Consider the following 25,956-nt stretch of genomic DNA (forward strand, 5'->3'; position numbering starts at 1 on the left):
GAACAGCTTGTACCCCCGAGTAAAATTTACCACATTGGGAATTTTCCTTGTATTTGCACTAAATTTACCTTTGCGGGGTAAATGAGTTTTTCAGCAAGTAATGCATGCTTATGCTAAATTTCATAAAAACCCATCCCTTAACACAGTATCTGGCACACAGTGGGTACTTATTTCGTCAAATGAATGAATAAAAATGAGAGTATTAAGGAGTTTCCTTAATGCTTGTTGATTCAGGCCAGAATACTATCTCTTTCAGTCATTCACTCCACCAGTTCTTTTCCCACCCCACGTGCCCATCCTGGCAAAACTCATCTCCTTAAGCTCCATGTGAAAAGGCCTCTCAGCTTTTATCTCAAGAGGATTAAGCCTCTAAGAATGTCCATTCAGCCTCTCATTCTTTTGACACCAATTCTCTTGGTCAAGCTGTGTTGAAAGTGGTTGCCTGACTGTGCCATTTCTCACTGATATTCTTTGGCAAGCTGAAATATTCAAGGTCATACTGAGGTACGTCCATTTAAAAGCTTTGTGGGAGGTCAGCATAGATTTGAAGGTTGCCACTTGGGGTTCTGGGCGCTGCTTCCCAAAACACGATTACTTGAGTTTCTCATCACACTGGGAAAGGGCTGGAAACACACAACAGCCAGGTGGTCGCTGGTGACTAGAGTTTTCCTGGAAGACAAGACTGCAGTGACAACTGCTGGCGGCCAGAGTACAACCTCCACTGCTCAGACTTTTCTAAGAGTGTGTCTCACTTGTCCTGTCCCAGAAATGCACAAAAATCATGTGAAGACATGTTACCTGCTGTACCTGAGACAGGGAGCACCCAACTCATGCAAAACCGAGGGAACCTGCCATGTGCTGCTGGGCTGTCCAGTGCAGTCCCCATGGCCCTCCTATATGGTAGGGTTCAGGTTGCTGGGGCTTCACCCATGGGGCCTACTGCCTATTGCTTGCTAGAGCAAAATATTCCTCACTCGTGACATTGAGGGTGGTGGTGTTGATTTAAAGTGGTCAGTAAAGAATTAAAGATATCTTTCTGTAGAGTGCTCTTGATTGGATGCTCCTGCCTTCAAGGTAATCAACTCAGAGGAGCCTAGAGAAATTCTTCTCAGTAGTTGTGCAGTAGAATCCCATGCAGGGTTTTACACATCCGTGCCCCAGCCACACCCTTGATCGGTGACATCAGAACCCCTGAGGGGGTGGGACCCAGGCATCAGTCTTACATAGACCCATGTGGTCCCCCAAGTTTGAGGACCATGGAGCAGGGGGTCTCAAAGCTGAGAGAGCCCTTGCAAGTCAGGTGGTGAAACACTGCCATTTTACACAAGAGACTCAAGTGAAGAAAGAGAAAGAAGAGAGATTGGGCTTTAGATGTTTCAGTAAAACTGGGGAACAGGGAGTGTATTATTTTCCCAGGAGTGCTATAACAATGTACCACAAACCTAAACCAACAGAACTGTATTATCTCACAGTTCTGGATGCTGGAAGTCTAAAATCAAAGTGTCAGGGGGGCTGTGCTCTTCTGAAGGCTTCAGGGGAGAATCTTCCATGGCTGCTCCAGCTGCTGATGGCTCCTGACATGTGGCAGTATCAGTCCAGTCTCTGCCCCATATTCACACTGACTTCTTTTCTCTGTCTCTGTTTGTTCCTCTTCCTACCAAGACCCCAGTCATTGGATTTAAGGCCAACATAAATCCAGGATGATTTCATCATAAGGTCCATCGCTAATTACATCTGCAAAGAACCTGTTTCCAATGAAGACCACATTGTGAGGTTCTGGGTGGACATAAATTTGGGGAGAGATACTTTTCAACTCACTACACTGGATGAGGAGGGGTTTTCTGTGTATTTTATGTTTCTAGCATCCAGCTCATCTTTATACAGCAATTATTCTTGGTTCTACTATAAATGATGAAATGATAATATTACTGTCTTTGTTTCTGATTCTTCTCATATAAATCATTGCCTGCAAAGCCACTAAAAATACTGTTTTGAAAAATAAATAGTGCCAATGAAATACAGCTTCCTCATCAGATTGTGCCATCTTTGAAAAGTTAAAGCTTCTATGACTTTCAGAGTTGAAAACTTACCTCCCAGGACTGAGCAGTGTTAAGTGGCAGGCACTAGAGCTGTAAGTTTACATGGGAAGTAATACCAGCAGAAGTGTTTCAGTTCAGTTTTGGAACATTCATTAAAGGGCAGTTTCAAGCCTGCCGTTTATTTTCAGGTGTAATTGTTGAATTGCTCCATAGAATTTAAGAATGTGATGTAAATACTTATTTTCTGAAGCAGCTCCAGGCAAGTCAGCTGAATCCAGCGTTTCTTCTCTTCTGTATGCATCAGCCTTCTCCCTGGCGATGGTTTACCAGCCCAGGACAACTGATGGAGTGAGGTTAATGGCAGAAAATCTGGACATGAAAAGCGATTGTAGTTATGGATCCAACCTTGTATGTCTCACCTTCACATAGACTTACGGCCTTTAACTTTAAAAATCCTAAATATAATGAGTATTCTGTATTTTCAGATCATGGAAGCACCCATATCCTCATAGTCTCTCATTTTCATTTGAGCAGATTACACTTAGACGAATAATTCTGAATTTTAAGCAATAATCTTTATCTTCAGAATTAATTTTAGAAATGCATCCCCCAATTTTTATTTTCTTTTGCAAAGATGACTGGATTTGCTGCATCAGCCACATATCTAGCACAGGGTGGGAGGAAAATTGCATGGGTGTAGGAATATGTGAGTAATAGCAGTGGGAAACTCAGCAGATGGAAAGTACTTTTCAAATTTCATTTTAAAATTACTGCACACTTCAGATGGGAATAGTAATTATCCTTCTGTACTCGAAGATGCCCAGTTCTTGTCAGTTCAAGGTCGTTTTTTTCTAGCCGGAGTGATAGTATTGTTTGCATCCCTCTTTGTTATTCCTTTTCCGGGCCCAGCTCTTCCCTTTCTTCATGGGGGATTTCTGCGAAAGCCCTGGGCAGACTCTCTGCCTCGGAGACACCCCTTCGAGGCTGGTGAACCCCACATTTATCTGGCTCTTGTAACGGGTTGTTAAAAGCACTTGTTCATCAGATATTTTCTTTTTATTTGTAGATTTAGAAGTATTTTAGCAGGTGTACATTTGCATATAAAAGAGAACGACCGATAAGAAGTTGAAGCTTTTTCTTTCTCCTTTTCTCACCAACATCATCTCCTACCTCCCTTTATTCAGCATGTTTTCTCTTTCTTTCCCTTGCTGTTCCATTTTCTAGACACAAAATGCATGTCAAAAAAAAAAAACACAGTCTCAGTGATCCCTCACCACTTTGCAGGAAGACATGATTGGGTTTGGCCAGCATATGTAACAAAGTAGGAAAAAATATATTTATCTTGTGTCACTGCTCTGGAATTAATCACCAAGGATAGATTTTAACCCCCCGGGACCTCTTGCCATGTTTTATGTTTTAAACCTCCACTATTTTCTACTTTTAAACTAAATCTTGACACAGATTTGAGTATACAATGGATGCTTGACTGAGAGACCCAGAAAGGAAGGCTTGAGGACACATGTGTATTTGTTTCTGTGTACACCAGAACATTCGAATCTATTCTTTAGAAACATTTGTTTTACCAAACTGTTTGCACTACTCAATAATTTCCTGAGAGTCTGACATTACCAATGGGAAGAAACATTTTTCTGGAGTTCTAAGTCACAGGCTGGAAAATGAAGACTTAAGGGGCCACCCAGGCCTCCAATTTGCAGATTTAAAGTTTACTTGCAGTTGGGAAAACTAAAGTCTTATCCCTTGGAACCATATGAACTTTGCCCCTACCTTGTTTAAGCCAGCTAACTCGAACCTCTACATTTGTTACTTTTCGTTCTTTGTTTTTCATTCATTCATTAAGTAACTATGAATTTGCTGGGCAACACAGTGCAACTTTTAATAGCCTGATCCTTTATTTCCCTTCCTTCCAGGAATGCCTGGGCCTTAGTTGCCACAAACCTCATGCCAGTAACTTTTGCTCTTTTGCTTTATAAAGTTGATATACTCACCTTCTAAACCACTCCAAGAGGATGTCTGAATTGTTGGAGCACCCCTAGCAAAAACTAGAGTCTTGCCTCCAAAGATGGCTCATTAAAAATCTCCATACAGCTGTTGCAGCCCCCCTTGATAATATGTTCCAATCAACTTTCAGCTAAAAAAAGCTTTTCCTAACATCAAACTTGTATCCCTTGGCTGAAGTTTTTCTCTAAGGGTTCTTGTGCTTACACAGTGAAGAAAAAATTGCTCACTGCCTTTCAGTTTTGAGGTTACAGGTATTCTCTGTTTGACACGTGCAGTGTTTTATTTTTTAAAAAAGACAAGTCCAGGGACGCCTGGGTGGCTCAGTCAGTTGAGCGTCTGACTTCAGCTCAGGTCACGATCTTGTGGTTCATGGGTTTGAGCCCCAAGTGAGGCTCTGTGCTGACAGCTCAGAGCCTGGAGCCTGCTTCAGATTCTCTCTCTCTCTGTCTCTCTGTCTCTCTGTCTCTCTGTCTCTCTGTCTCTCTCTCTCTCTCTCTCTCTCTCTCTCTTTGCCCCTCCACCACCCACTCACTCTCTGTCTCTCTCTGTCTCTCAAAAATGAGTAAACATTAAAAACATTTTTTTTAATTTTGCCAGAAGTCTGGCAAGAAGTCTGGCCCACTCTCCCAACTGGCAGCAATTTGCTACAGGGCTCCCCTGCCCACTGTTCCCACTGCGCCAGAGTTACTTCTGTATGGTACCTGCTCGGCCTCAGTAAGTGTCTGCATTTATGGTCCCACCCTGTCCAGTCTGTATGCAGTATCTATGGACTTGAACCCTTCTTCCCCTCTTTCTTTACAGGCTCTGTAGCCTTCAACCTCCCCTAATTATTTTTTTCAGCAAATTGCCTTCGAGTCCACTCCCAGCCCTTCATATGTTGTTTGTTGCAGCTCTAATGGCTAAAATAAGGATGTGAACATGCCATGGGAGAGTGACTCCCAGCTCTGAGTGTCTGATCCCCAACACAGACTTCCTCATAGCCAGCAGCACGCGCCTGGCTGCTCCAATGCCTCTAGCTGTTTTGGTGTCTCTGGTGTTTATTCCTCCAAGTGAATGCATTTAATCCTTTTACCTTTTAAGCTTCACTTTGCCATGAAACCATTGGAAGAATCACACATGGGAATGGGGCAGGCGATGTGCCCAGCAGTCCCCAGCTTGATTTTGCCAACCCTCCCTCTATCACTCAGTTCAGGGCAGCTACATCCAAGACAAAAGTTTTCCAGGCGGGCTTCGATGACCCTGCTCAGAGAAGGGCCACAGGAGGTTTAAGGATCAAATACCAACAAGGATTTGTGTTTGGGAAGGGGGTTGGGTTCTGCTTGAAAAGAACAGGAGAGATGAGCTATCTCTCTCCAAAACTGTTGTAAAGTTGAAAGCACACTCGGGGCAACCTTGAAGGGAAAGGCCAGAGCCCAGTTACAGAGCCCAAGTCCCTCAAGAAGGAAGGGATGGTAGATCTTAAAAGTCCTCATCACAAGAAAAAACAAAGTGTAACTGTGTAAGGGGATGGATGGTAACTGGACTTATTGTGATAATCATTTTACAATATATACACTATCAGATAATTAAGTGGTACACCTGAAACTAACATAATGTTGTATGCCAACTACACCCCAATTTTTAAAAAGAAGAAGGGAAGGAAACCAGAATAGAAAGTACACAGAACATGGAAATGGTTTATCTTTCCAGAGTAGTAAAATGGCCCCTTACTGCTAAGCATGAACTCACTTTACATTTCTCCCTTGCTAGACTCAGACCAGTAACAATATCAGCACTAATATTTGGACCACACATTTAATCCCCCCAAATCTGAAATTACCTCTCAACTACTAGCTTGCCATTTTTCAAGCTGAAAATAAAAGGTACACATTTTCCTGGGTTCCAGCTCATTGGGGTGAAATGATTCACTTAAAACATCAGCTGAGAGAAAACCCCACTTCAAGTTTCCAGATGCCAGGAAACAAAATCTTTGTGTTCTGTTGTTGTTGTTAAATGTCTGGCTTTGCTATCTCTTCCTTGACCAAATAAATGTAATTGAATGCAGAAATAGCATATGGTCATTATGCTCTGGACTCGTATCCTAAAGGCTGGAAAGTTTTTATATAGTAAAAACAAAACTGTGCATTTTCACCTCCTTTACAATGATTCTTTACCTACTTAGAACCCAGATGCTCTGTCTTTGATTTTATTAATACCTCCCCTCTTCCAAAATAACCTTACAAGTCTGGAGTAATATGGACGTGATGATTTTAATTAGAGAGTATTATGATGCCAGCCTATTGAAGCCATCCTAGGACAATGAGACTAACCTATAGCAAGAAACACGTTCTGTCCCAGGGCAGCTCGCACGCGCATGCATGCGCGCGCGCGCACACACACACACACACACACACACACACACACACACATCACACAAAACAATACTTTCCCATTCTGCATCCACTGCCTCTGGTGTTTTCTGTACTAAATCTGGTTCCAGTGTGTTCACAATCCAGCAGTGTTAAAAAAAAATGTTGCCTTAGAATTTGTTATTTTCAGAGTTAAGAGTCCTTGATCTGTACGTATTTTTAATTATATATCATTTAACATTCCAAAATATGATGCTCATTTTCAATACTTATTTTTATCTTGATTGATTCTCGGTAGGGCAAGAGAAGTTATATTCTTCTTCTTCAGTGTGATGGTAGTTTTAATCCAGTAAGAAGGGCCTCATGGTTAAGTTCTTAAATGGAGCCAGCAAACACAGGGATGCAGCTGATTGCCAGCCCCCAGTGCTGACAGCAGAAATCCTTTTATTTTGTGGCCACGTTGAAGGTACAGCCATGGATGTTGTTTTGTTATGTTTGTGCTATCAGTTTCATTCAGGTATCCTTGAGACTTGAGGGGATACAGAAGGTTGTGTCACTCGGGTTCTTTTTATTTGTCGTTGTTCCCAACAGTCGTCCCCATATTAACTCACAGCAGACACAATGAGAAGCCCTGTGGGAACCTCAGTCAAGTGGACCTGAGCCAGGTCTGTGCTGCTGCTGATCCCTCAGGGGTGCCTGGCTTTGCTCCCTGCAAACACTCTGTCCGCACGATGAGCCCAGATTCGATTTTCTCAGCTGCGGGCCTCGGAGCTCATCCTGTGGCTGCTAGTCTTCCTGACTTTCCTATCCCCACCCAGCCTCTCCTCTGGTCCCCCTTCACTCCAGGGTGAGGAGTGCTCTGGAGGGACCAGGAAACCAAGGAAATCAGTTCTGTCTCTTGAGATTCATTCCTCTAGTGGCTTCTGCAAGGCCCAAAGAGGAGAGAAACCATTTTACTATGATGTTGAGACTACCCACAGACCAACTCAAAATAATGGCTGGAATTTGGCCACTTCAGATAAACTCATACAACTTATCTTCAAGTTTTGAAACCTGGCTTCAACTAAATTGTTTTTTGTTTGTCTTCAGAATTTCTAAAAAGTGACAGTTCAAGAAAATAATCTGCATGCATTTGAAAGTATCATCACTGGAGGAATTTAAGAAACTTCTTTCTGGGCAGTAGAATTTTCTGTATTTATGTGTCTTTTTTCCCACAATTAAAACAGTTAATGATAATGTATCAGTATTATCAACTATCCCATTAGTGTTCTACTCTTCCTTACAGTTGTTTTTTTTTTTTTTTTCTTGAGTCAGTAGCCAGACTATGCCAACACACTGTGTTTGGTTTGGGTGACCACATAAGTCACCATCGAAATAAGGAAACATTTGGTAACAAAAGGGGATTCTATTAATAGTTATACTGGGACAACAGGCACAAACTTGAATTGTCATGGACCAATTGCGATGTTTGGTCATTCTCCTTTTTTTTTCTTAACTGTGAATAAAAATGCATAACATGAAGTTTACCATCTTAACCATTTTTAAGTGTACAGTTCAATAGTGTTGAATACATTCGCATTGTTGTGCAGCAGATCTCTGGAGCTTTTTCATCTTGCAAAACTGAAATACTCTACCCACTAAACACTGATTTCCCCTTCACCCCTGCCCTCAGTGACCGCCTTTCCACTTTCTGTTTTTATCATTTTGACTCCTTTCAATACTTCATATGAGCAGAATCATATGGTATTTGTCTCCTGGTGACTGCTTATTTCGCTTAACGTGATACCCTCAAGGTTCATCTATGTTGTAGCAGGTGTCAGGATTTCCTTCTTTTTAAAGGCTGCTTAATATTCAACTGTAGGTATATGCTACATTTGTGTATCATCTGTTGATGAATGTTTGGGCTCCTTCTACTTCTTGGCTATTATGAATAATGCTGCAGTGAACACAGATGTGCCAGTATCTCTTCCACATCCTGCTTTCAATTCCTTTGGATATATACTCAGAAGTAGGATTGCTGAATCATATGGTAGTTCTATTTATAATTTGTTGAGGAACCTCTACACTGTTTTCCATGATGGTGGCACCATTTTGCAGTCCCAACAGTAGTGCACAGGATTCCAACATCTCTGCATCCTTGCCAACGCTTGTTATTTTCTGTTCTTTTGATAATAGCCATCCTGATGGGTCAGACCTGATTACCTCATTGTGGTTTTGGTTTCCATTTCCCTAATGATTAGTGATTTTTGAGCATCTTTTCTTGGCTTTTTGTATACCTTCTTTGGAGAAATGTCTGTTCAAGTTCTTTCCCTACATTTTCACCGGGTCATTTGTGGTGTTGTTGTTGTTGTCATTGTTGCGTTGTTGTTGTTGCCAAGTTGTAGAAGTTCCGTATATATTCTGGATATTAATCACTTATCAAATATATTACTTCAATTATGTTCTCCCATTCTATAGGTTGCCTTTTCACTCTGTTCATTTTTTCCTTTGACATACAAAAGTTTTGTTTGTTAGAGTCCCACTTGTCCATTTTTAATTTTCTTGACTATGTTTCTGGTGTCATCCAAGAAATCATTGCCAACTCCAATGTCCTGAAAGTTTTCTGCTATGTTTTCTTCCAGGGATTTAATAGTCTTAGGTCTTATGTTTAAGTCTGTAATCCATTTTGAATTGATTTTTGTGTATGGTGTAAGGCAAGGGTCCAAATTTATTCTTTTGCATGTGAATTTCCAGTTATCTGTGTCTTTCTTTTTAATCTGTAGAAACAAAAGCCTACCAGTTGCTGAAGCAGTCTACCCTTCAGGATAATATAAATCACACTGAAGACAGATTCCAAAAAGCGGATGTTTCTGTAATACAACTGTCAGGTAAGCAAGGGCATATTCAATGCTCCAAGTGAGGATCCAGGGGACCTAGGAGGGCAGCCAGTGCCTGGTTCAAGCAAGGGTGGTCACCCTCTGAAGGTTTCTGGAGTTTGCTTTGTAATAAGCTGCCATCAGGTCAGAATAAGCCAATACTTTTTCAGTTCTTAACGAACAACAGTTTGGAAGTCTTCCCTCCTGGATATGTACAGGCCCCCAGCATGGCAATGGCCCAAACAGTCCCTTGGATTCTACCTGGTATGTCATGATAGTAACTTGTCACTAAGTACCACTGGAAACACCCCAAACTCCTTCTTTTCCCAATATCTCCCAGTTTCTCTCTCTCTCTCTCATTTTTTTTAAGTTTATTTATTTACTTTGAGGAGGGGAGGGGCAGAGAGAGGGAGAGAGAGAGAATTCCAAGCAGACTCCACACTGTCAGCACAGAGCCTGATGTGGGGCTCAAAACTCACGAACCATGAGATCATGACATGAGCCGATTTCCAGAGTCGAATGTTTAACCGACTGAGCCACCCAGGCGCCCCCTCCCAGTTTATTAATCATCAGTGGGAGCATCAGGCTGGGCTACCTTCCCTCCTTAGAATGTTGGTTCTTTAAATAAAAATACTGCAAATCCCAGTAAAGCTAAATTTTAAGCTTAAATGTAGTTCCTTCAACTGTAACTTTCTTTGTTTTCATATATTGTGTTATTGTATTTTTATTATTTTCAGTGGTTTTTATCTTATTGTACCTTTTTTTTTTTAGTTAGAGTCACCTCAGCTCCCTTCGTGAAAGTAAATGCATTAAAGTATACTTTAATTGACCTTATTTTCACATAAACCACAGTGTCATAATTTCACCTAACAGAATGAATAGTGATTTTTTAATATCATGTAATTTCCAGTCCATATCCAAGTTTCCCAGTTGTCTCATGAGACAGACCTTTCTTTTGAGGGACATACTTACGGTGTATCAGACTTAGCTGTCTTTGGAGAGCTATTTCTTAGATAATATTAGTATTAGAATCAGTTACTGTAAAATTCAGTTATTTTGGCTATTTTGAGGATTCAGTGAGTCTTTGCAGGTTAAATGCCAGCACAGTGCCTGTTAGAGAAAAGCCCTTAGGAGAATGGTGGTTATTATTTGAACTCCGCAAACATGAGACCTTGCAGTCTATTGCTGTATAATGCAGGGCCTTTACCCGGATGGAAAGATACAGCACTGTGAACCTGCAACTGTGCTTTTCATCACCTTCTTCACATTTGAGTCACAGTATTAGAGTCCAGAGGGATCTTAGAAAGTATTTATCCAACCCCTTATTTTACAAATGAGGCCCCAAGACAGTGATGTCTCTCTCAGAACAGTACAGCCTGTTAGCAGACACACATTTGGAAGGGGACTCCACAAGTCTGTATCTGCTAAGTATATTCATGATAGTTCCATGGACAGGTTCAAAGGATAAGTAAGTTTGACATAAGTTATAGTCCCTTGGATGTATATTAAACAGTTTGGTACTGTTAAGATAGTAATAATTAATATATTCATTTCTTAATCTATTCATAAGTGAAGTGATAGGTTGTGTCAAGTCAAGCAGCCCTAGATCCAATTTCCTCACCTACCCTCACAATTATACTATATGCTTTGCAAGATTCCATATTTTCTAACACTGGGATCACAGAGGTGCTTCTGATGGTCCTGGCTGTCATTGTAGTTAGACATTGCTTCTTGTATTTATTTTACCTTTGGTCACGGCTACCCTTTCACTTTCATGCTTACTCTGAGCCTAGGGACTTCTCTGAGCTCCAAAGAAAAGCAGGAAGTGGGATGGGACGGTGAAGGGAAATGGAAGCCACGTACCCGTATTAGACCTCACAGCGTTGTTACAGGTAGCCATAGCGCTGTGGACCCTGAACTCAAGAGTTCATCTAACTGTTGAAGAAATTCAGGTTTCAATTAACTTCTGCTCATAGGTCTTATGCTGTGTCTCTGGACCACTTAAGGCAAGCCACTTAAACCTTGTGCCTTCATGTTCATGTCTGAGAAGACCTTGTCTTGTTAAGCATGGGGGACTCTCTTTGGGCAAACATGGACACCTCATTAAGGGAATCACTTGGCTGCAGAGGTTCTGTGAGACAGGCAGGTTACAGGTCAGAAACTCTGCCAGTGCCTTTCCCAGCGATGCCCATGTACTCTCTATCCATGACCCCAGTGACCAGTTGAGAATCAGACTGGTAGCTGACATCCAAGGGCACCCAGGAGATGAGGTGAGGGTTGCCCTGCAAGCTGGATGTACCAGGGGCATGGTCTGGTTCCCCTGCTCCAGAGAAAATGTGGATTGTCATCTTCCCCATCAACCTTTTCAGGCTGATTAAAGAGTGGCCTTGATGGCTTTCAGTGGAGTTTCATTCTTCTCCGCAAGATGGAAGAGAGAGGATTTGGCAGAGAGGTGTCTGTCATCCTGGGATGTTAGTGATTTCTGAGACCTGGTTCCCAGCACCCATCATTTTGGTGATTTCTCACTGCCCATGTGTTACAACAAGGTAAATTATCAGCATTTAGTGTCATAGGAGAGACCCATATGCGCAGACATGTGACTTGGTCATTTAAAATTTAGGTCTTTGAATGATTTTGTTTTTGTGGCTTCTGCATGTCACAGGAAGCCCCTCCACCCACCCACACGCACACACACTTCCTTTCAGTATTCTGCCAACATGTTGTTCCTTGCCTCAGAAGCTCCTTTGCCTTCTGTGGCTTGGACAGCATCTTCCCCCGTCGACGTTTGTTTCACCAAAGTTATTGTGAGGCTGCTTCTTCATTCAGTGCATTTCTCTGCTGCGTGGCGGCCAGCACTCACTCTCCACGTTTGTGCTTATCACAGGTTTGAACATTGGCAGCGGTATACTCAAGACAAAGACAACTAACAAAATCGCCTTGGAGGCTAGTTTTTCATCGAGCGAAGGAAGTCCTTTGTCAAGGTAAAGTCGTGAAAGCCTTTCTGAACAGCGGTCACAAGATGAGAACTGTCACTCCGTAATGAATGCAACTCTGGCTGCATATTATTTTGTTGTGTGACTTGAGGGAAGGTTATGGTTTGGGTTTTTGTTTATCTAAAATAACAGTTGAAACTCCAGTCTACCTTTGAAAATATTTGTGCCAGAGAGCCAAGTATTGTTTTGCAGCTGTTGTTTCGTTGGTTTAAGACTCAATTGACACCTCAGTGAACCACAAATTAGCGTCTACAGCTGCTCGCAGTAGGGCTGCTTAGAGACCACACAATGGAGGGTGTCGGAAAAGGGCAGAGAGAAAACATCGGGCCTTAAAAGAAATAAAGTGGCCCGTTTCTGCTTTCTGAGACGGCTGATATATATACTGGCAATTGCTGGGTATTTGTTTTTGTATTCCTCTTTTTCACCAGGCATTTGGGCAAGATTATTCTTCCCTTTTCTGATACTTCCTTGCTTATTGTCCATAAAGAACAAGATGTATCCAACATTTGCTGAACCCCAGCACCTCTTATAAGTTTTTCAAGCAACGTAAGTGAGTTGGTGAGTTGTGTGCTGGATTTGTCATCGACATAAAATACTAGCCATGCGATGGCATTGGGTTGGAAAAAATGTATAGATGGGAATCAAAGCAATTGTCTGAGGAAATACCTGCCTTTTAGGCTTTGGCTGCATATTGTTTAAAACTGCACAAATTTCCTTTTCTAATAACATTTCTCATTAAAAAGGTGTCTTTTAGATGCTTACATTACATAAGAATTAACTTGCCCTGACAAAATTTTAAAACAGAAACTTTACATTTCTAACATCATATCCAGTATCCCATAATATAAAGCGATTTGATCCGGAAATGTAGTATTTGTTAAATGAAAAAAAAATCCTATTTTCACTTATATTTTGAAAAACATTATACTATTTTTAGGACTGGAATATCTTAAAATGAGATGGATTTTCTAAAATTAGGTTGCTGCTTTTAGAAACCCGACAAGTTCAGTTTTAGAAAACTACTCATATAGTTACCAAAAATTAGCATGTTTAATACCTGGGTTTTCATCCTTGGTTTTGAAAGAAGTGAGAGGAAATGAATTATGGGACAGGAAGAATGTTCAAGTGTTATATATTTTTGATTATCCTGTAAATTCAAGTTCTAGGTCTTTTAAAGGATATTTTAAAAGACAGTAAGTTCTACAGGTAGGTGTCAGCCCTCACTGTTACCATCTGGCTCACTAACACATCCTGTAGTTGTTAAAAGATCGTTGGAAATGGTCATCTCCATTATATTTTAGAGGCATTAAAAAACCCAATTCTTCTTGAACTTGTCTTTATATGTATATACTCTTCAGGCAATGTTAAAATACATTCAGAAAGCAGCTAGACCCAAAGAATGTTTTCTCGGCCTGGTAATTTCATGTCTTGTGTCTATATTTCACTAAACTAAATTCAAACTTTCTTCCCCATCCATTTTGAGGCAGGGACCTTGTGTTACTATTGCTCCTGCATGAAATTAATTTTCTAAATAAATCATGAGTAATCTCATAACCCTCTTTAAGAAAAAAAAAAAAAAAAGGTCTTCAAGGAACATTTGGTTCTAGACACTTGATAATAATCCAGTGATGAAAAAGGTCTGGGCATTGAGTGTGTGGGTTTGGCATGCTGTTTGTTACGGTTTAGTTCTTTTGCTGGGTTTGGTGTTGTTAATACACCACCCTGGGCTTTGGAGAGCTCTGGTTTTGCTGTTTGTGCCTGGATTCACTGAAATTTCTTAGAGGCTTACATTTAAGGATCCCACTTACTGCAGTCACTCCTCGTGCTTTATTGCTTTTACAAGTGGTCTCGAAACCCAGTACTTGAGAATAAACATAACAGTGCAGTGCTGCTGTAGCACTTTTAAAAATTCTTCTTTGCTCTATTTTGTCAGTGAGCTGATGAGCAACCTCAAAAAAAAAAAAAAAAAAAAAAAAAAAAAAAAAGACCCTGCTGGACCTAAAAAAAAAAAAAAAAAAAAAAAAAAAATGGCTTCTTCTGATGTCCTAGAGACAATAATTATGATGTGCTAGTTAAGCCCAAACTACAGCTGAGGGATTTTACTTTAAAGCAGCGGCTTGGGTGCAAAAATGCATTTATAGCTCTTTGTCTGCACCTCATTATGTGTGGGCCTGATTCATTAAGTAATTGGTTTGCAGTTGTTTACATGAGTATTAAGGCCTTCTTTTCAGCCGCCTTTGAGAGATACATTGTGCAAATGTTGCCTGTGATGAATGCAGAATGAGGGCCAGAGGGTCCGTCCTATTGGCTAAACAGTGCACTCTGTTGAAAAGCCAGAGAAAGGGATTGGGTGCTGCTTTGCATAGCAATGACTTTCTTAATAAGCGTTACAGATTAATACACACCAGCTATAAAAGATGCAAAGAGATACTCTTAGCACATTTATCCATGCTCATTTCATTGTGATGGTGGTGGGATCCGGGTGCTTTCATATTCCGTTTTTCCGAGCAGCAGCTTCAGTGCATGAGCCGTAATAGAATCCGATGTTTATTGTATTATAAATCACGGGCAAGTAGGCAGATCGGCAACAGTTTATTATTAAAGATTCTTTCAGTGTAAATCTTTTTCTACCATTGTATTTGCTTCAGCAAAATCATTTTGTGGTTGAGTGGGGATGAAAGGCATAATGTACGAAGGAGTGAGTCCTAATAGGAAGCCGTTCTCCAAGTAAAGACCACTTGTTCCCTTTTGTTCAGGGGTGCATGCCAGAGCTTCCTCTCCTCTGCAAACATTGTCTCGCTTTACCTTCCCCAGGAAGCGGTTTTCACGCTCCCGGATCCATTTATTCAATGGAGAGTATATTTTAACAGCCTGCCATGTAACTTCAGTTTACCGTCTGGATCGAGATAACATTTTACCGAAGAAAAGCATGTGTGCTTGCAACATAATTGCCTGGGGGAAAGGTAGCAGAAGTCACCCAGCCATGGCACCCTGGCAGGGCCGCTGTGGGTGGCATTTTGTGTCCACCCTGCAACCACCAGAGTGGCCAGCGGAGGGCGCCTGGCCGCAGCTGATGCCGTGTGTCTCTCTCCTTGCGTGGTCACTGGGCCATTTTCCCTTGGGAGAATACAAAGATTGCACGGAATCAATACCAGTGAAATAAAAATCAGGTATTCCTGGAAGTCCTTTAGGTTTTATTAAAGCACCCGTTCTCTGTCTCTGGCTTAGCAAATCTGCAATCGCCTTAAATCCTACTGAATAAGCAGCTGCCTAAATATCCTACGTGTTCTCCTCATAGACCCACCTACTTTATTTTTTTCTACACAGAGCATGAAAGAACAGTAACTTGCTAGATTAGCAGAAGGGAAGGAGTTAGCAAATTGACCCCAGGCAGCTTAAAAAAAAAAAAAAAAAAAGGCTTCTGCTGCAGGGTCCCTGGCTAACCATCAGGGGGCGCTCGGACTTTGTCAAATTAAAACTGTCTCAGCCTTTGGTCAGCCCTTAAAATTAGAATTTACAGAGATTTGTTGGCATACTCATGGGGTTCTTCCTTCCTGAATAATTTTATGCCTTCTATTTTTCAGAAATATATGTCTCTTGAGCAAAATTGTAGCTGAAGATGCTGTTTGAGACATTTTAATACCGATTTTAGCTAGCAGTCAAAATCATTAAAAATTACAGAATTTGGAGTCTAGAGACCACATCTTCTCATTAGTTAATATTTTCAGTCTTATATAGTAAGACCCTAGAACAGGAAGGACACTTCCCACTAGTAGCCGCCCCCCCTCGTGGTCTCCCATCCCATAGACCCCTGCTCTTGGCAGGACCCTCAGAGTCTCATTGCCAGACTCCACTGACATGACCTCAAGGTCACAATAACTTGGGTAGTTTGTTGACAGGCTGTGGATACTTATTTCCTTCAACACAGTATTGACCATGAGGTTGAGAATCATTGTGTTACTAATATTAGGACATCCCCCAGGTCTGCTGTTTTCCAGATTCCTCCTCCCACAGGGCCAAGAATGAGTGTCTGAAATCCTAGCCTGACTGTTGCACCTCTGCTGCTGTGAGTCTCTCAGGGGCTTCTGTTACCCATACCCCTCTCAAGCACTGCATGGCCTACAGTCTGCAGCGCCTTCCAGCCTGCTCCCCCATGTCCCTGTGCCCACTTGACAGCCTCATGTCATGCCCTCATACAACCAGCTATGTCATGAGCCCCAGCTTCTATTCCTGCTCTTTTGCTGGAATGCTTCTGCCCCACACTTTCACCTGGATGATGCCTACTAGATTGTCAGGGCTTAACTATTAACCTTCTAAAAGTCTCCTAAGCAAAGGATCTGGTCATACAAGACGCCCCTCCTGTGGCCCCATGGCTATTTCTACCATCATCTGTAGCATAGGGATTGTAACCATTTGCAGGTACCTTCCCCTCACTGTGAGCTCCTCACTGGGGGCTTGGAGGGCTTTTCTGATTACCAGTGCTCAATAACGGTTGGACTTGCTGAGTAAGTGAACCTCTGTGTATAGCTCCACTGTTCACTCAAGCATTTGTCTTAGATGCCCTCACCTCTGGGTGGCATCACGTACCCAAGCTGCAGGAAATCATAAATTCCACAAAGGTCTCTGCATGAGTGTATAGGAGAGGGAGGGCACACACACATTTCCCAAGGGAGACTCCTGCAGTCAACCTCGATTGCACCCTCTCCAATCGTGCACCCTGCCTTTGGCTTCCAGGAAACACACTGGGCATGCACCCTCATACAGTGCATTACTGGGGCCCTCACCTAACTGCTGTCCTGTCTATTGGTAAAAGGATATCTGGCTCTTGGCCCTGAACTTGACATGGGCTCTTGGTATGTGCTAGGGGCCTGGACATTACCCCCTAATTCTGCTGCTGTCAGTTCTCAGCTTACCCCACAGTTGCCCTTTTTGGCTTGTGTCACAGTTATTTTGGTATCTGTCTCCCCACTGGAGCATGAGAGGCCCAAATACAGAGATCAGATGGGTATTGTTTGTTGCTGTGGGCCCAGCATAGAGCTGATGTGTAGTGTGACCTATGAGACAGTGAAGGAGTAAGGGAATGGATGAATGAACAAACCATTGCTCTGCCGACCTGCTTGTGCAAGACCTGGCAGAGGCCATTTCCCTGTGTCCTCCCCGTCCCAAGTGCTCCTGCCCATCAGGCTCCTTAAGGAGTAGACTTCATGCATCTCAGGCCTGTTTCCTTTCTCTCTGTCCCCACATTTTCCCTTTCCTTGGCCACTGTGCCAGAGTACTTGTCACCTTCACTTAGAACCCATGACTGTGCCATCACCAAACCAAGCACATGCCTTTGTGCACCCGAATGCTGTGACAGTGAGCAGCACCACTCCCCCACACCTGCCGTAGCCAGGCTGTCAAGCAGGATTCTCTCTAAACTTACCAGAACACTGCAATGAAGGCCTACTTCCCCATTTTGCAGACAGAAAACGGGTGCTCAGAGAGGTAGGGAGCTTGCCCAGGGCCACACAGGGAGCAGAGTAGAGCATCAAGGGAGTAGAGGCTGTCTGGCCCCAGAGCTGACACTGTCTCCCATCAGCAGTCCTGCACTGGGACAGGGACCGGCTGCCCCAACCCAGGTTCTCTCCACCCTGCTGTTTGACCACATCTCACGAGGTGAGACAGGTGTTTGCATTTGGGAAGCATCCATGTGCTGGGGGGCTCTGTCCTCGTCTGCCCCCACTCCCATCTGACAGTTCTGTGTGTCTTGAAGCACAGCCTTCACAGCCTCTCTGGGCCCCACCACCCATACAGTGAAAGCGCTGGATAATCTATAAGTGCTCTGCTATAATTTAATAATGGGTTTCTTAGAAGCTCATAGGTTTTCCACTTCTCATTTTGTCTCTACTTGCCAGTTCCACAAAGCAAAACTTCATGCTTACAGTAGGCCTTGCCATCTAATTTTGTATTTATGTTGACTGTGTTGACTAAGTATTCCTAGCTACATTAGCCTTTTGCTCATATAACATGAATAGTTGACACACATAATTTCAGTGATACCTTATTTCACCACGATTGCGGATTGTGCATGTGGGTGCCAGGTGCTGCTCTTCGGATAAAAACTGTTAAGGCCCTGACCAACCTTTACTTCTTAAGTTTAGCAAGGATGAGAACAAAAGTGACTTTGATTAGAGTTGTCCTAATCTGGTTTATCAATAGCGGGGGAATTCATAAACACTTACTGAAAAGCATCAAAAAATGAGATGGCTTGATGGGTAGACAGAGGGAAGATATGTGATAAAGCCAATATGGCAAAAGGTAAATTAAGCATCCCCTTCATGGGTATGTGGTATTCATTGCACAGCTATGGGGAAAAAAATACCTACCCTGCTGGGAAATTCTGCAGAGGTCATTGTCCCATTATGATGAGACCAGCAGAACATGGTCACATTTTAATTTAATACATTGTCTGTGGTGTTTTACCTGAAAATGGTTTGTTTTGAAGTAGGACCTCCAATCTAATTGTAACCTTCTGGGGAAAAAAAATCAAGTCTGCCATCTTGGATTCTAAGAGTTACCCATGAAAGACCATGCAGGGGACAGGCAGACCCTTTGGTGTGCTGTAAGTATGGCAGTGTCACCTGTTCAACCGGCTCGGTGCTCTGTGGCCCCAGGGCCAAGTCTTGGCCTCTGCCTGGTTTTGTACACCTTCAAGCTAAGAGCGGGTTTTACATTTTTGGGGGGCGAGGGGAAGCAAAGAAGAGGGAGAAGGAGAATCTTAAGCAGGCTCCACACTCAGCATGGAACCCAACACAGGGCTCGATCTCACAACCATGAGATCATGACCTGGACTGAAATCAAGAGTCAGACGCTTAACCAACTGAGCCACCCAGGTTTTTACACTTTTAAATGGTTGGAGGAAATCCAAAGAAGAATGATGTTGCATGACACCTGACCTGGAAGTTCTATGAAATTCAAATTTTTGTGCCTATAAGTGAGGTTGAATTACAATACAGCCCCACCTATCGTGTTCATGGCTTGTTTCCATGCTACAGCCACAAAGGTGAGTTGTCCTACAACCATATAGCCCACAACAGCTGAACCATTTACCCTCTGGCTCTTTACAGCAAACCTTTGCCAACCTCTGTTTTACAAGATGAAAATGTTACTTTCATGCTCTTAGGGAAGACGAAGCAGTCAGACTCCAAGTATGTGTGACCCAATCCCATGGCCTATAAGATTAACTCTTCCATTTCTTATACTTTGCCAGAGTGAATGTGTTCCTCGTCTTATTTATTATAGTAGCTCAACAAGTTGACTATATCTAGTATTCCAGGGAAAGTTCTCCCACTATGCCCGTTGGCCTTGTCTTAGCTTTACACATTAGGTGTGACTCAGAAAGAACCGTTGACCCTAAGAATTGCATGTGACTCTAGGTCAGCTTTGAATTGGGGTGTCACATTGGTGGGCAGAGCTGGCTTCCCAAAGGGAAACATAATTGCCCCTAGTGCATGGGGATGGAGTAGGAGACACCTGGAAGCAGCGTCCACCTTTCTCAGTGGGTGACCTACATGCATTTAGTTCTGCAGATTTCTTGCACGATTCCGGTAAGAAACTTAACCTGATTCTGAAGTCACAGAAGTAGAAACATGAAAGTCAAATAATGTGCCAGAAACTAGGTTGAGTGTCTTTAAGCAGGGCCCTGCTCTTGGTGAGCTTCATCTTTTCATTCTGCATATAATCACCAAGCACAAAGCCCTGGGTTACCCAGGGGAGCTGAAGCAGGTGCCATCGCTTCCCTCACAGAGCTCATAGTCTATAGCAGAAGTGATCACACATGCATTAGTTACACAAATGAGTGTAAAACAGCAACTTGGGTGAGGAATCAGTGGTGGGTGGGGGAGCAGTAGGGGAAGTGAGGCTGTAGTAGAAAGACCCAGCCAAGTCTGGGGATCAGCCTTTGAGGTGCTGTTCAGGATTTAGGGAGTTCATCAAAAAACAATGGGAAGGCTTTAAGGAGCTTTAGCAAGGAAGTGGAGTGAGAAGTTCATTCTTGCTGCTGAGTGGAAGATGGACTGTAGGGGACAGGGTGTGTGTGGCATCACCAGTTAGGGGCTGTTACAAAGGTACAGGCAAGAGATGCTGGTGTAGTTGGCCAGGTTGTGGCAGTGTGGAGGGAAGAGCAAGGATTGAGTTGTAATATAGCCTCGTCTATTGATTTACACATCGGAGCTGACTGGGTGCAGGAGGGCCTAGGAGTGGAAAGGGTTGGGGAGGGAGCAGAGGATCCGAGTGCCCTTGACTGAAACAGGAGGGACCTGACCTGGCAAGGGAAGAGAATCACAGTGGGGAGATTGTGAATTTGGTCATGGATGAGCATGTTGCCCACAAGGTGCTTGGGAGGCGGCCAAGTAGAACTAGCACATGAGCACAGGCCATGTTTCTGGAGCTCAGAGAAGTGGCTGGGGCCACAGGGATCTGGCCCATGCTTATCTGTCATTGTGCCCTTGCTCTTAACAAGGGCTCCCTGCTACTACATCCCACTGCATCCCCCCACCCCTTTACTGGCCTGTGCAATCCTCTCTGGCTTTCAAAGCAGAGTCCAGGAGATGCCCTGCTTCCTCAGGGGTCCTGCAGCCACCCATCACCCACCCTTTGCTCCCTGTTCTCCCAGCCCTCAGTGCTCTATCCCTCTCCCCGCTGTGGCTCTTATTACCTGGACTACAGCTGGAGACTCTCTGGCCCCCACCAGCACTGTTCTAACCCACCTCTGCCTCCAGCATCTAGACTAGTCCTCATGAAATGAGAGGTAGGTAAATAGTAGACATACAACCCATAGTTGCATTGTGTGTGTGTGTGTGTGTGTGTGTGTGTATGTGTGTGTGTGTATACACTAGTACTTTATGAAAGATGGATTCATATGGTCAGTGGCCACCTTACCTGCAGCCTCCATGACTGATGGTTAGTGCTGGGCCCTTTCATAGGACCATCCACTCTTCATGGAGAAACAGCTGTGGGCCACTAGTTGGTCATGACAGATAATGAAACAGGCACCAAGTTTAAAGGAAGCATTGACAGATATTGAGCCTGGAAAATTATACCTAAATGGAGCTTATTTTACAGAAAAAAAAAAAAAACAAGTATGGCAGCTATGGAAAACAGCAAATTTTTAAGCCATAGGTTAGCCAGACTTGACACAAAGGAGGGAGAAGATAAGTTCACAGGGGTTCCTATGTTAAGAGGACCAGGGTTCTGGCCATGAGCAGTGACCATACACATTGGGGTCTGTCTTTTCTTGACATTCTTCTCCTCTAAGAGACTGGAATCTGTTTTAATGCAATAATATATAAATGTAAATCCCAGCAAATACCTTGGCAAGAACAGGTTGCTAGGTATTAGATGCCATAGACACTAGCATCTTTGTGTATGTGATACCCAGAAACCTACACCTCGGTGTCCAGGATACTTACGTTTTTCTGTCTTAAGTTCGTGTTTTTAATTAAGCAGACTGAGAGTTTATCTTGGACTCCCTTGTCAAGCCGTTAAGGATTGGTATCACTGGCTTGATGGAGATGAGGATCTTATCTTCCCCGCCAGCTTCTCCTTGTATTCTATCTTGGATTCTCTACTTCGGGTATTTCACTTTTAGCTTGTCTAAAAGTGCCAAAGCTTTGTCTGGACATGTTTTGGGAAGGCTGTTGAAGGGAAGTGGATCCTCTACCTCACCGCCCATGTGCTCATTGTCCTGCGCTGCAAGGGATGCCCGCAGGACACACTATGACCCGGTGTCTGCAGGGCCAGCAGAGAATGCACTCAGGGATACTGGTGATGCTGTTGCAATAGGGACCCACCCACCAAAGCATCAGCAAGTAACTCTGGCCACCGAGGTCCTGACAGTTTCTTCTTCTTCTTTTTTTAAAGTGTTCTATTTATTTATTTTGAGAGAGAGAGCAGGGAATGAGCAGAGGAAGAATCCCAAGCAGGCTCCATGCTGTCAGCACAGCCCCAATGCGGGGCTCTATCCCATGAACCGAGAGATCATGACCTGAGCCGAGATCACAAGTCAGAAGCTCAACTGACTAAGCCCCACAGGCGCCGCCTGACATTTTCTTCTTGCTCTTAAGACTCAGGGAGAACGTGTAAAATTTCTGGCCTTTCAGTGCAGTACTTCTTTGCTAATGTGCTCATTGTAAAAATATCAGTCTGATTTTCATTTTTTTTGCAAGACTCAGGCTATTTCTTTATTTTTCAGGCATGAAAATGAAAAGAAACTAACTACCAATTTAGAGTCTAAAGGTAAGAGAAATCACTGGAGGCTAGATTTTCATCTTGTGTTTTAACCCAGAGTTGTTTTGTGACGTGTTTCTTGTTTCCTGCACCCTCCTGTAAGGACTGTGAAGCGTGTGTGCGATCACTGGGCGCCCTGTGGCTCTCCCCAGGGTGATTATGGTCTCTGAGGGGATTGGAGAGCTATCGAGGAACCATTCTTCGGTGACAGGGCTATGAGCTGACAATATATGGGGTGCCATGGGCCACGGTGGCATAGCATTCTAACTTGCAAGTATGAATTTGCAGGGTATCCCAGCCTCCACATCCAATTGATTGACAACACTGGTATATTCTACCTGTGAAATGGTTTTTGACTGTGTCCCCATCCTCATGGCTAATGCCCTGAGAGTACCCACTGCTCATGACATGACAGGGCTCTTACAGTAGACACTAACTGGTTTCCTCCCATCTGGCCCCTCTCCCACTCCCCATTGTCCTCCACCTGGCCACCAGCATCTAAAATCTCATGTAACCTTCTTACCTTCCTGGTTAAAAATTGTTAATGCCTCCTGCTATGTGCAGGATAGAGTCCACAACTTTCTCCCTTTGTGGTCTGGCCACATCCCTACTTTCCAGCTCAGTCCCTACCAAGATCTTGTCCTCTGTGGATCTAGTCACAGTCAGCTTTTTCCAAATATAGATGTACCTCAGAGATACTACAGGTTCGGTTCCAGATCACTGTAATAAAGCCAAATAAATTTTTTGGTTTCTCAGTGCCTGTAAAAGTTGTGTTTATGCTGTACTGTAGTCTCTTAAGTGTACAATGGCATTCATTATGTCTAAAAAAATGTTAATTAACATTAAATTAACTTAAAATACTTTAAAAATAATTAAAAAATACCTTATTGCTAAAAGATGCTAGCCATCATCTGAGCTTTCAGTGAGTCATAATTACTGATCACAGATCACTGTAGGAAATATAATAATGGAAATAATAATAATTGGAATAATGAGAGAAGTACCAAAATGTGACACAGAGACACAAGGTGAACAAATGCTGTTGAAAAAATGGCACCAATAGATTTGCCTTGTGTAGGGTTGCCATAGACCTTCAGTTATAAAAAAACACAGTCTCTGCAAAGCACAGGAAAATGGGGTATGCCTGTATACCACCCTTGTACTTCTGTGCCTTTGCTCATGCTGTTCCCCCCTTTTCTTTAGCACCATGAGCTCCTATTTGCCTTTCAGCCCCACCTTCCATGCTAACACTGTGGTATATCCTATGCAGAGCTTGGGCTTGCTCTATTCCTGTCTGCTTAGACCCCCGTCCCAGTAGGTTGTGGTCGAGAGCGTGGGTATAAGTCCGACAACCTGGGTGGGACTCCTGGCTTCAACACCCGCTAATTCTGTGATTGGGGCCAGTTACTTAACCTCTCTCAGCCCATTTGCTCAGTAAATGGAGACATTAACACTTACCTCCCCAGGTTGGTACAAGGATGAAATGGGGTTGTGTATAAGAAGTCATCACAGAATGGCAGGTAGTGAGTGCCGTGGAGATAGCGGTGGTCATGGAGATTGTCCGTATAGCAGACCGTGTCCCACCACATCCTGTCCGACCACGCTGGAGATCACAGTGCAGTTCGCGGGCATGCTGTGGCCTTCCACCACAAGCAGCTGTGCATCTGCCTAAGGGCTTTCTCTGGCTGCAGGCGCATGCCAAGCCCCAATGGGGCAGCCCAGAGTACCCGGGAGTTGATGCCCTGGTTGAGAATGAGAATAACCTTCAACCAATGAGAAATGGAAGTTGGTCAATAAATAACCCCACTGCCTTACTCTTTGTTGGGACAATTTGAGGAGAGTTCTGAGTTTCTCAGAGAGTGCCCTGCAGGCCTGAGCCGCCTTGTCCACTGCCAGCCCCCCTCATTAACACACCCTCTGCTGGCTTCCTCTCTTCCTGTGTCACTATTCCAGCCCCTCCCATCGTTCCCAGGATCACCTCCCAAGTAAACCATGTGCACCCAAGGCCTCCTATTCTTCCACCATGTCTTCCTTGTGAAGTATAGAAGGGGATCTAAGTGCAAGAGCAGCTAAGCTGAGGTGGTCTCAGGCCTGGTGAAATACCTGGCTAACCCTGCTTCTGTGTTAATCCTGATTTAAATCCCCATCCTGCAGTAAAGAGCTGAGCACAACAAAAGGGGAAGGAAATATTCTGCAGTGTTTCCATAGAACACACTGAGATGTGCAAATTTGTGCAGTATGGACATGCATCCAGATGCACCTGGTCAGGTTCAGCCCTCAGTGTCCCTAGTAGGCCTTTTGCAGGCCAGTGCTTCCAGTCCACTGGAACCAGTCTACTGATGAAGCCAAGCTTATCAGAGTGGAGAGATGTTAAATAGCTGTCTGTTTTTCTCTTCCAGCCTTTTGGGATGAATCCGACGACAGTAACTCAGAAATTGAAGCTGCTTTACGCCCTAGAAACCATAACACATCTGCCGATGACTTTGGTGATTTTTATGACTAATAAGCGGTAACAACCATTGGAAATAAAGTCATTAAATAACCTAAAACCCTGTGTTTGTATGTGATGTCCTAAACAAACATGTCTTTTAAAGCTTCCTAATTGTTTAATAGGAGCACTTGGGACCATATTGCTACTGGAGTGAAATTCCATGGCATAAACATAAACTAGCATATTCATTTGAAGTGTTATCAAAAAACAAAGTGATATGCAATGCCCATTGAAATGTAAGTTGCTTTCTTTGTAGAAATTGACAAGCTGGTCCTAAAATTCATATGGAAATCCAAGGGACCCAGAAGAGCTAAAACAACCTTGAAAAAGGAAACAAAGTTGGAGTACTCACACTTCCCAATTTTGAAACTTACTTAAAAGCTGAAATAAACAAACAAATGAAAGCTGTAGTAATTGAGACTGTATGGGACTGGCATAGACATACAGATCAGTGAAATATCAATTTATATATAATCTAGAACTGATAATCCAGAAATAAATCCTCATGTGTATGGTCACTTAATTTTTGACAAAGGTGCCAACCCATTCAATGGGGAAGGAGTGATCTTTTCAACAAATGGTGCTGGGACAACTGAAGAGCCAAAGAACTGCAGATGAATGAAGTTAGATCCCTACCTCACACTGTGTACAAAATTAACTCAAAATGCATCAAGGACCTAAGTGTAAGAGCTAAACTATAAAACTCTCAGAAGTAAGCATTGTGTAAATCTTTCTGACCTTGAATTAGGCAATGGTTTCTTGGATATGACACCAAAAATCCTTAACTGAGAAAAATAGATACATTGGACTTCACCCAAATTAAAACATTTTGCTGCAAAGGACACCATCAGGAAAGTGAAAAGAATGGGAGAAAATATTTTCAAATCATATATCTAAAAAGGGACTTGTATCCAGAATATATAAAGAATTTTTATAATTCAACAA

At 43.1% G+C, this 25,956-nt stretch overlaps 1 protein-coding gene and 1 long non-coding RNA gene across 2 annotated transcripts in view; one reads left to right on the top strand and one right to left on the bottom strand.

The window, feature by feature from the left end:
• Positions 1-25,069, top strand: part of KIZ (kizuna centrosomal protein) — a 143,999-nt gene extending 118,930 nt beyond the window's left edge. Inside the window, exons 10-13 of the mRNA XM_030310207.2 lie at positions 9,169-9,273; positions 12,146-12,242; positions 22,486-22,529; positions 24,920-25,069. Of these exons, the coding sequence (XP_030166067.2) occupies positions 9,169-9,273; positions 12,146-12,242; positions 22,486-22,529; positions 24,920-25,023 (350 nt within the window). The 3' untranslated portion in view covers positions 25,024-25,069. The remainder of the gene's footprint in view (positions 1-9,168; positions 9,274-12,145; positions 12,243-22,485; positions 22,530-24,919) is intronic.
• Positions 14,706-24,236, bottom strand: LOC115510398. Its single transcript, XR_003967706.1, has 2 exons — positions 23,979-24,236; positions 14,706-15,371 (listed from the first exon to the last, which is right to left on the bottom strand). It is a non-coding gene; the product is annotated as an uncharacterized LOC115510398 (long non-coding RNA).
• Positions 25,070-25,956: the final 887 nt, after the last annotated feature.

Source organism: Lynx canadensis, chromosome A3, assembly GCF_007474595.2.
Source record: "Lynx canadensis isolate LIC74 chromosome A3, mLynCan4.pri.v2, whole genome shotgun sequence".
Lineage (NCBI taxonomy): Eukaryota > Metazoa > Chordata > Mammalia > Carnivora > Felidae > Lynx > Lynx canadensis.